A 12,041-nucleotide genomic window follows, 5' to 3' on the forward strand; every position below is an offset into this window, starting at 1 on the left:
CAAGCAGCACACACAAAATGCTGGTGGAGCCCAGCAGGCCAGGCAGTTCCTCCAGCATTCCCCCAGCATTTTGTTTGTGTTACATCAACAGTGCTAAGCTTGAGTGGGCTGAGAATTTAAAGTTCCTAAGGGTGAACTTAACCAACAGGCTGTCCTGGTTCAACCATGTTGATGTCTTGGCCAAGAAAGCTCAACAATGCTTCTATTTCCTCAAAATGCTAATGAAATTTGGCATATCCCTGTCAATCCCTAACAATTGTCATCAGTGCATCACAGAAAGTATTCTGTCCGGATGTATAACATCTTGGAATGGCTACTGCTCTGCAAATGACTGCAATTTTCTGCAGAGAGTTGCAAACACAGCTCAGTACACCATGGGAACCAGCTTGCTGACTCTTGATTATGCTGGTTGCTTTACTGAGGCAGTAAGAAATATAGACAACAACCCCATCCACACCAGACTTTTCTGCTCATTCCCACTGGGCAGAAGATATAAAAGCCTGAAGGAACATACCACGAAGCTCAACTTCTATCCCACTATTACCAGATTCCTGAATCTACCTCTTATATGGATTCTTGATCTTACAAACTAACCCCTTAGGTAAAGGAGACTCTACTTAAAGTGGCTTTTACACTTCCTTTTGCATTGTTATCATTTTACCTTATTCTACCTCAACGTACCGTAATGGTTTAATCGGAATGCAAAATAAGCTTTTCACTGAATATGTGACAATAATGAAACAATAACCAAATCTAAAAATGTGCACCGGGTAACATGCATTCCAAGTTCATTCAGCCATAAGGGTATCAGGCAAATTACATGGGGAATTGCAACATCAATTCTGATGGGCATCAGTTGATAATGCACAATTTGTCATTAAGCTGGTAATCGCACTGAGACCAACACAGAGGAAGCTTCATTTGCATCCAAGTGAATCTTATTAAATTTGATAGCAAAATAATTTCACCTACATATTTTCCAGATTATTAACTCGATAAATTTTGAAAATAAAAAGGCTGCACATCTAAAGGAATAGAATTCAAATGATAGATTTACCTTCATCACATTGAATAAAACTTCTTGTCCTAGACTGTCTTTTTCTTTAAAAAAATCATGTTCTGGGTACGTTCTTGCAATGTCTCTCCTTATAAGTTTTTCACATGGTGAGGTCATTTTCAAAAGCTCTGAATATTGATCTTTGATGGGCATATTTTGTGCATTGCATAGTAATTGCCACACAATAGCTCGGAAATGATGAGGAATCCCTTTTCGAACAAGTTCCTGAAATGTACAGAAATAGTGTCAAAACATCTGCTTGTTTCAACTGCAAACCACTGTCCCCTTATATTAACAGGTGCTATAAATGCATGACTTGTCAACAAGTCCACCAATATTATAAACACATGAGATTTTGCAGGTGCTGTAAATCCAAGGTAATTACATAAAATGCTGGAAGAACTCAGCAAGTCGGGACTGATGTGTTCCTCTCTATTGATGCTGCCTGACCTATTGAGTTCCTCCAGCAATTTGTGTGTGATCAGTATGAGTATCTTTGACGCCTAAAACCCATCACTGATGTTAGCAGCTTCCACGATAGCTTTGTTGTACATTAAAAGATTAAATTCTTCACCAAGATGCAAACATAATGACAAAGGCAGGATTTCATTTTGCTGCAGATAAGTAGCAAAATGTACATTCAAATAGGATAGGCAGCTAGTATGGTTACATCAATAACACTGGTGGCAATTTGCAGTTAAGACACCTGCTGAGGTTAACACAGAACTATGATATGCAAATACTTCTGGAAACACTCCCTGATGAGGCAAATCACTTAATGCAAGAGACCATGTTTCACTTATCAAGGCTTAAATGCTTAACTTTTTAAAAAATTTATCCCGAAGTAAAGGGTCCTTTCAATCATATAGTGCAGTCACTGGGCAAGGATGGCAAGGCTAAAACAAAGTTTCACTTTGACAAGTTCTTGCACAGTCTTGCAAAATTAGAATTATAAGTTCTCCTCCAAATTAAAATTACACGGACTGCATGGTAACGTAGCAGTTAGAATAATGCTTCACAGCACCAAAGACCTGGGTTCAATTACCACCTCTGTCTACAAGAAGTATGAATGTTCTCCATGTAGGTTTCCTCCGGGTGCTCCAATTTCCTTCCACATTCCAAAGGAGAACAGTTTAGGGTAAGTTGAGGCAAGCTATGTTGGCCCTTGAAGCAGGTGACACTTGGGAGCTGGCCACAGTACATTCTCAGACTGTGTCACATTGTTTTGCGTCGACAACCATTTCACTATGTTTTGATGTCAAATAAAGCCAGCCTTAATCTTTCTTGAAATTTTTATCAATATTAATTATGGTATCACCTGGGAAACAAGTTAGAGTGCATTATAGTGCCCATTGTTAAATAGCATATAGCACATCAGTCAATTCTTCAAATAGTTAAGATAACAATGCATGTGCAAATCAGCAGTGAGTCTTGCCAAACCTGCTGCACACCCACCCCACCCATCATGAAGTGAACAAAGAATATGCACAGATGTGTATGACATGTGCATTTATTTTGTCCCTCCTCAAGTACTGAACTCCTGTGAACCCCTTTGTCACCATATTTGAAGACGCTGACACACAGATCATGAAGACCCGAGGACTTATGAGGAGGGGGGGAGGGAAGCGAGAGGGAGAGTGAGAGAAAGCATCCTGATTGGTCTCTCTTTGTGCTAAGTAGACCTGTCAGTATTCTCTGTGGGTGGGCTTTACAGTCGACCTCAAAAATAATGACAGTGTTGCTCGCTGCACTGTTTGCAAGTGACTTTTCTACTGCCTGCGGTGGGTTAAATGACTGTAAAAGACATGTTGAGGTTAGTTTAACAGTGTTGCTCGCTGTACTGTTTGCAACAGTGACTTTTCTATTGCCCGCGGTGGGTTAAATGACTGTAAAAGACATGATGAGGTTAGTTTAACAGGTGTCATTCATTCATTAGCATAGCTAACATTATTTAAACTAGCTGGCTAGCTGCAAAGGAGCTACTCTATGTTCTACGTGATGAGGCCAAACTCCCTGCAGACTTGCTTAAAGTTGTAATAGAATAAAAAAACTACTCCATGATAATATAACTACATATTTTAAAGTCACATTTTCTGCATATACACAACTTGATTTACAGATTAGACAAAATCACTAAACAAAGTATTACATACACCCTTGGAGGTTGACTGGGGGGGGGCAGGATAGGGGGCTGCAGGGGGTGGGGGTGCTACCTCCCTGAAATGAGTTTTTGCAGGGTGGGATGTCTGAAATATGATGATAAGGCTTAAGGCCTAGTTATGTTCTAGCCAGAGAGCAGCTCAGGTAACATTTTTTCCAAAGACAAGCAAGAAAGTGCAAGCATGATATACATGTGATTTTTAGGGACTTCATTACCCCAATGTTGTCTGAAATAATATTAGAGTAACAGGAAAAGGAAGCAAGTATTTTGAAATATATTTGGGAGAATTTGCTTAATCATTCACTTCAGAGCATAAGAAAGTGTTGTTGGATCCTGTTGGGGATGGGGGAGAGATAACCTATCAGAGGAAAGCCACAGTGGTCAGATCTTTGGCACTGTGCCTAGCTCTATGATTCAAAAAGGAAGTGGGGGAGAGGGGGAGAAATAAGAGGCAGGGATGATAGAGGATTTGTTAATAAGGGGAAAACAAAGGACGTTCTATGGATAAGAACAAGATTCCCGGATGGTCAGTGACATCTCAGATTGAGTCCACAGGACTCTACAGTGTGAGGGACAGCAGCCAGAAGTCATGGTCCACAGTGATACCAATGACATGGGTAGAAGAGGTGATGAGATCCTGCAAAGTGAGTTCAGGGAGTGAGGTGCTAAGGACAGGACCTCCAGGGTTGTGATCTCAGGACTGCTACCCATGCCATGTGCTAGTGTTGCCTAAAGTGTGACTAAGTAGTTGGTGTAGGAGAGAGGACTTCAGATTTTTATATCTTTCGACTCTCTTCGAGGGAAGGTGGGACCTGTACAGAAGGGATGTTTTGTACCAGAACTGGAGGGGAATAATATCTTAATGGGAAGGATTGTTAGTGCTGCATGGGGGGTTAAACTAGAGTTGCATGGGAATAGGAACTGGAATGCCAGACAGATAGTGGAGTAGTTGTGGAGAAAGATGTTGTTAAACCTACATACTAGGTCAGGAATTGAAGGGTTAAGTATGATGGGACTAGTGATCTGAGCTGTGTGTATTTCAATATGAAGAGTATTGTGGAAAAGGCGGGTGAGCTTCGGGCATGGATCGGCATAAACAATCATGACAATGTAGCTGTGAGTGAGACTTAGTTGCAAGAGGGGCAGGATGGCAGCTCAGTATTCCAGGGATGTGTTGTTTTAGATGTGATAGAATGGGGGTGATTAAAGGGGAAAAGGTGGTTTTACTAGTCAGAGGAAAGATCATGGTAATCCTCAGTCAGGACAGACTGAAGAGCTCATCCAGTGAGGCTTTATGGCTAGAAATGCGGAATAAAAAAGGTATGAGCACTTCAGCAGGGTATTATAGACCACCCAACAGTCCGCAGGATTTAAGCTTCCCACATATTGACTGGGATTCCCATACTGTGAAAAGACTGGTTTGTTAAATGTGTTCAGAAGAGTTTCCTTAATCAGTACATAGAAGCCCCAAATAGAGAGAGTGCGATACAAGATCTCTTATTAGGGAATGAGACATGGCAGAATACTTTGTGACAGAATACTTTGCATCTAGTGATCATAATGCCATTAGTTTCAAGATAATTATGGAAAAGGATAGGTCTGGTGTTTGGGTTGAGATTCTAAGTGGGAGAAAGGCCAATTTTGATGGAATCAGAAAGGATCTGGCAAATGTGGATTGGGACAGGCTGTTTTCTGGCAAAGGTGTACTTGGTAAGTGGGAGGCCTCCAGAAGTGAAATTTTGAGAGTTGAGCTTGTATGTTGCTGTCTGAATAAAAGGAAAGGATAACAGGTTTAGGGAACCTTGGTTTTCAAGAGACATTGAGGTGAGTTAGTTCAGAAATGGAGGTGCATAGCAAGTACAGGCAGACAGGAACAAATGAAGTACTCAAGGAGTATAAGAAATGCAGGAGGATACTTAAGGAAATAGGGAGGTCTTAAAGAAGACATGAGGTTGCCCTAGCAGGCAAGGTGAAGGATAATCTAAGAGCTTCTACAGATATCTTAAGAGCAAAATGATAGCAAGGGACAAAATTGGTCCTCTGGAAGATCAGAGTCTTAATCTATGCATGGAGTCAAAAAAAACGGATAAGTCTTAAAATGATTTTCTTTTTGCATCCAGATTTACTTGGGAAACAGGCACAGAGTCAACAGAAGTGAGGCAAAGCAGCAGCAAGGTCATGGACCAACGTAGATTCCAGAGGATGAGGTGTTCAGTGTTGAGGAAAATTAGGGTGGATAAATCCTCAGGGCCTGACAAGGTATTCCCTTAGACCCTGTGGGAGGCTAGTGCAGAAATTGCAGGGGCCCTAGCAGAGATATTTAAAACATCTGTAGCCACAGATGATGTGCCAGAGGATTGGAGGATAGCTAATGTTGCTCCGTTATTTAAGAAAGGCTCTGAGAATAGCCAGAAAATTATATGCTGGTGAGCTTGACATCAGTAGTGGAAAGTTATTTTAAGGCATTCTAAGTTATTTTATTTATTAAGTTATTTTAAGGATAGATGGACTGATAAGGGATAGTCAACATGGCTCATGCACAGTAAATCATGTCTAACCAATCTTATGGAGTTTTTCGAGGAAGTTACTAAGAAAGCTGACAAAAGCAAAGCAGTGGATATTGTCCACATGGACCTTAGTAAGGCCTCCAACAAGGTCCCGCATGGGATTTTGGTCAAGATAGTTCAGCTGCTTGGCATTCAAGAAGAGGAAGTAATTTGAATTAGACATTGGCCATTTAAGAAGCCAGGGAACAGTTGTAGATGGTTGCCACTCTGAGTGGGGGCCTGTGACAAAGTGATGTGCTGCAGGGATCAGTTCTGGGTCCGTTATTGTTTGTCATCTGTATCAACAATCTGGATGATAATGTGGTAAACTGTATCAGTAAATTTGTAAACGGCACCAAGATCGGGGTGCACTGGAAAACGAGGAGGACTATCAAAGATTGCAGCAAGATCTGAACCAGCTGGAAGAATGGATTGAAATATAGCAGATGGAATTTAATGTAGCCAAGTGTGAAATGCTGCACTTTGGGAGTACAAACCAGGGTGGGTCTTCACAGTGAGCAGTAGAACACTGAGAAGGGTGGAAAACAGACAAGTCTAGGAATGCAGATCTATAGTTCCTTGACAGTGGCATCACAGATAGATGGGGTCATAAAGAAAGCTTTGATATCTTTCATAAATCTATTTTTTTGAGTACAAAAGCGGGGATGTTATACTGAAGTTGTACAAGACATTGGCGAGGCCCGATTTGGAATATTGTGTGCAGCTCTGGTCACCTACCTATAAGGAAGATATCAGTAAGATTGAAAGAGTGCAGAGAAATTTTACAAGGATGTTGCCAGGACTTGAGGACCTCAGTCAGAGAAACGTTAAATATGTTAGGACCTTTTCCAAAATATAGAAGATTGAGGGGAAACTTGAGACAGATACGGTATACTGTATTGTGAGAGGTATAGATAGGGTAAAAGAAAGCAGACTTTTTCCACTGAGGTTTGGTGAGACCTCAGTTAAAGGGTGAAAGGTGAAATGTTTTAAGGAGAATATGGGGAACTTCTTTACTTCAAGGGTGTGGAACAAGCTGCCAATACAAGTGATGGAGGTGGGATCAATTTCAACATTTAGAAGAAATTTGGACAGGTACATGCACGAGTGGAGCATGAAGGGCTACAATCTGAGTGCAGGTCAATGGGACTAGGCAGATTAATGATTCGGCAGATGAGACAGGCCAAAGGGCCTGTTTCTGTCCTGGAGTGTTCTTCAACTAAGAAAGTAGGGTAGTGCTCATGGACTATTCAGATATCTAATGGCTGCTCCTAAAATACTGAGTGTAGGTCTTAAGGCTCTTTGCCCTCCTCCCTGATGCAAATAATGAGGCTTTGAGGCTCTGCCATTGGAAGAAGTCCTCGATGGCAGGGAAGCTTATGCTCATGAATGGAATCTACAACCTTTCTCAGCCTCTTTAAATCCAGTAATCCAGTGCATGGAAGCCTCTGTACCGAACAATGATGCAACCAGTCAGAATGCTCTCCACCATGTGTATATAGAAATTTGCAAGAATCAGTCAGAGGAAACGAAATCTGACACAGTACATCTTTGCAGCTGAAATTTGACACAGTGTATCAAGTAAGATACTTAGTAAGAGGGACCAAGTGACGGGTGGGTAATATGTTATTACAGAGGGAGAAGTTATAGTCAGGAGGCAGAGGAAAAATGTCATGATCATGGCCAGTATTCTTTTCCCCATTTGGCTCCACACAGGATACTGATGGTTGTTAGTAACTTCATTCATATACATCAGACTGAGAGTTGTCTTATATGCAATGTATAGTATGTAAAAATGTATAGGGTTATGATATTTTGTGTTAAAGCTGGCCTATATTATAGATCATATCTGTTTCAAAGGGACATCCTTCTATTCTGAGACTGTGCCCACTGGTCCTTTGACTCTTCCGTTAATAGATACATCTTGTCCATGTCCATTCTGTCTTGGTCTTTCAATATTAATAGATTGCAAAGACATTTAGCAACTCCCCCCCCCCAACATTATTCTAAACTGCAGTGACTATTGGCCCACAGCAATCAAACATTCCCCATTCATTAACCCTTTCATTCCTGGGATGATTCTCGTAATCCTCCACTGGACCCTCTCCAATGCCAGCACTCCTTTCTTACATATGAGCCCAAAACTGCTCACAAAACTCCAAATATAGTCTGGCGAATGCCTTATAAAGACTCAGAATCGCATCTTTGCTTTTGTATTCTACTCCCCTCAAAATGAATGCTTGCCTTCCTTACTATCAAATGGTTAATGAACAGAAGGGGCAGTAAAATTGCCATAATTACTTAAGTGCTCAAAAAACCTGTTTTCAGATATGATAAATGATCTGTGTTTTTTTTAAAGAAAACTAAAACAGTTGATATCTCAAAACTTGTGATGATTTCTTAGCATTCAGTTCAATCAGAGAACAAACTATTCAAACTTGTTGAGACAAATGTCTAGAAATCCTTTTAAGGGACAACTGTCCACAGTATCAACCTTGTCTTGGTATTGCCTAAGCAAGAGTTAAAATCTAGCACATAAAATCCATGGAGTAAATGCTTTTAACAGTGCCAGTCATTTTTTTTTCTCCAGGACGTTTCATATTGTTTTGTTTTCATCATTTTAAGGAATATTCTACCTTTGAAAAAGATTGAGGTTCAGCTGTTACAGTAGTGGAAAGTACTGCTATGCTGTAGGTATTTCATTTCAGCAGTCTTCTGTAAAATCAATATGTCCTGCTGGTAGAATGTTTTGGCTCCAGCTGAAGACAAGAAGCCCTGCTGGTCAAAGTCAGGAATGTGGCATCAGCCAATCACAATGATGGGATCCAGAGAAAACAGGACAGAGAGAGTTTTATGGCGGACAGTTCAGTTTGGGGTCTTTTGGCGGGAGCTGTGGAGTAGGACGGAAGGGTATCTTATTAGGGGTTTGAGGAGATTTGGTACTTGACCAAAGATTCTTGCAAATTTCTAGAGATGTATGGTGGAGAGCATTCTGTCTGGTTGCATCCTCGTTTGATATAGAAGTGTGCTTTGTAATACTTGTGAAAGAGAGGGGCAGTCTGCTCCAGATGGTCTTCAAAGGGAGTTCAAAATGTACTGGGTGTTTTCACGCAGAACGTGGGTCCAGCTCATGAATAAGAGATACACCTCCAAATACCCAGTTTTGGAAGAGACAAGCTCAAACGGTTATGTGCAGATTGGACTGCTTTAACTGTAAAGAGCCCTTTTGTTTTCTTTACTTTTCCTAATAACTGTCTGATAAAACTGAAATTTGTAAATATACTTTATAATTTTATGTATAATATGTATTTTATGTATAATACTATTTGTAATTTCTTGTTGACCAATAACTGCGTATGGGCAATTTTTGCATAACATTCATTCAAATCAAGGTTCCTTTAATTGAACATCACAAGATTTCTATTTAAATGAACTCCAGAACATACTGACCCTAGATGTATATTGTTTATGAAAGGTGGCCTTCTCACCGCTGAATTGTGTGGCTATTAGCAGAGGAACCTAACGGGCCAAATTTGCATACGAGCCCAGTGGGGGAGTTATACTAGTTTTAGTAACAGTGGCAATTCCAAATACCATAACATTGAAGAAAATTTAAACTGCATCAAATGGAGGGATACGAAATGCCCTAAATTTCATGTCAAAGGCGATAAAATTACCTCGGTTTGATCATTACCACTCTGCAACTTTTTCCAAATGTTGTATCTTTCATTTTCTGCAATTTAATTCAACTATCTAACACCTAACCCGCCAAGTGAACACCTGTTGTTAAATTTTGATCGTCATTTTTAAAGATTACCACGACTAATTCACAGTCCTCATTTTTAAAGAGTACCACGGTTGAATGTAGAAGAATGTGGATGAAATTTGGTACTGGCATAATGCACTACATGAGATTAGGCAAGACTGTAATGAGAAGTTCCAGACAGAAACTCCAGTGTTCAGGCATTTGCAGTGACGCATACCAGACTTGTATGACTACTTCAGAAATCTGGATGAGCTGTGCAACAGATGCTGGCATGTTCATCACTTCTCATGAAGTCTAACAGAGAAATCAAAGTGTGCTGGGATTCCCCAACTTTGCAACAGGGAATCCATCAGAGTCTGCATAGACCTATAATTCCCATTTATTTTAGTGGAAATTCCCAAACTGCTAATTAGGCCAAGAAAGACAATCACTTTCTTTGTATTTTCCATTGTAAAAATTCAGACATCTTTAATGCATTTTAAAGAGTACTTATTAAAATCATTTAATAGTTTTGAGTTATTTTTGAGAAGTAATATTAATCAGCTCTCAAAGTTTCTCAGCTTTGAAGGTCCAATCAACTCCCCCATCTCCACCCCTTATCTTGTCATGAGCTGTTTGAATTCAGGGCTTCAGAAGCATGCCAAAGGAAGTCGAGCTACCATCAAGGAATCAAGAGACCCAACACAGTTGTATCTGTTCATTCCTACTCTGATAGACCATTGGGGACAAGTTGGATGGCAACCAAAAGAAACACATTCCAACACCACTGTCCTTCAACAGTGCAACAAATATATGCAATACAAATTAGTAAACTGAATCAAATACTTTCAAAGATGCCACAGCTTCAGAAATGTATTGCCTTTCAAAAATGTCATGTAACTTTCCATCCTTCAATTTAAACAGTAATGATAAGATGATGTATGGTATTTACCTTCATCTGCTTCTCTTTCTTTTTACGTACATCGTCCCACTCATTAACAATTCTCCCCCAGAGTATCCAGGAATCTTCTTCCAGATGGCTCAGGTTACTGGAGGCAGAAGAACTGGATACCAGGGAAGATCCACTATTGCGTCGAGATCCATTTACAGATTTCATAGACTTGCTGTCAGTCTCCAGTAGCCTGTATCAATAAATAATGTAGACTTCTAATTATCTATCTAAAAAGCTGTGAGTATTATTTAAATACAACAAAAATAAAATTCTTACAAATGAAAAAGATTTTGTATGTATTGGTTACTTTACTAAATTTGCTTAGGATTTCAGCTTGTAATTTTCATGATGTCAGATGTCTGACAGCATTCAAGTATGTTTTTGTCATACTTTGTCTGATAAGTATTCCATATTTGCCTGGATATAAGAAAGTTATTCCTTGAATATTGCCTGTACATGTCCAGATGGCTAAAGACACCAGGAGAAATAGGAGAAAAGAATAAAAAATTTATGTGAATAAATTGAAAAGTATTTATTAATAAACTAGCACAAGGACTAGACAACACTTAAAATATGAGACACTGTAAATATATATCTCTGTTTGTCTTACAAATAAGGGAAAAAAAACTCTTCCTGAACATCTTGGAGATGAGGGATCAATCAGGATATCTACAATTACTACATTTCTAAACTTACAAAGGCTTATTTGGGAAGGGTATAAGGTCATATCACCAGCAGCACACAATTTAAGGCTGCTCCTTACATGGACAATAAGCACATTTTGAAGAATGAAGGATTCTACCAGGACACCTTGTTTGCAGACAGCTGGCTACTAACAGCACATTAAGATGTGCAGAGATGGCGCTCGGTGTCGTAGGGCTGGTCGGAGGCTTGAAGTTTTCAGACGGACTCAGAGTTGGCTGTGGTCGGGTGCTTCTAGGGGCCTGTATCAGCAAGGTTGTGGCGCTGGAGGTTCATGGCAGGAAGAGTTTTTCTTCCTTCTACTGTCTACGTGAGATGATGGGCTATTGGGACTTTGAGACTTCTTTTTACCGTGCTATGGTCTGCTCTTTATCAGATTACGGGTATTGCTTTGCACTGTTGGAACTATATATTAAATTATGTGGTTTTTGTCAGTTAGTCTTTTATCAATTATGGTATTGTCTGCACTGTTGTAACTAAGTGTTATAATTATGTGATTTTTGTCAGTCTTTTATCAATTATGGTATTGTCTGCACTGTTGCAACTAAACGTTAACTATAACTATGCGGTTTTGTGTAGGTTTTTGGTTTGTTGAGTGGTAGTGCTGGTCTCTTGACTTGGTGTGTCTGGGTAGTCTTGTTTCGTCTGAAGAATTTGGAGTTCCTTTCCAGGGAATGTGCTAAGACGGTAGCGCGATATCAATACGCAGCAGCCTCTCCGTACTCTGGATTGCGGATTACCAAACGTTATGTAGTTTTTTTTGTGTGGTCTGTTTTGTCATGTGCTTTTTTTGTAATATCATTATGGAGAACGTTGTCTCATTTTTTAACTGCATTGCATTTGTGGTTTCTAAATGACAATAAACTGAATCTGAATCT

General features: G+C 39.9%; 1 protein-coding gene across 4 annotated transcripts in view; it reads right to left on the reverse strand.

Moving 5' to 3' along the window:
- Positions 1-12,041, reverse strand: part of LOC132401748 (ecotropic viral integration site 5 protein homolog) — a 269,778-nt gene that overhangs the window by 161,318 nt on the left and 96,419 nt on the right. For all 4 annotated transcript variants that reach the window (XM_059983911.1, XM_059983913.1, XM_059983912.1 and 1 more), the window contains 2 exons: positions 10,462-10,651; positions 1,058-1,282 (listed from right to left, as the gene is read on the reverse strand). In XM_059983911.1, the coding sequence (XP_059839894.1) occupies positions 1,058-1,282; positions 10,462-10,651 (415 nt within the window). The remainder of the gene's footprint in view (positions 1-1,057; positions 1,283-10,461; positions 10,652-12,041) is intronic.

Source organism: Hypanus sabinus, chromosome 11, assembly GCF_030144855.1.
Source record: "Hypanus sabinus isolate sHypSab1 chromosome 11, sHypSab1.hap1, whole genome shotgun sequence".
Taxonomy (NCBI): domain Eukaryota; kingdom Metazoa; phylum Chordata; class Chondrichthyes; order Myliobatiformes; family Dasyatidae; genus Hypanus; species Hypanus sabinus.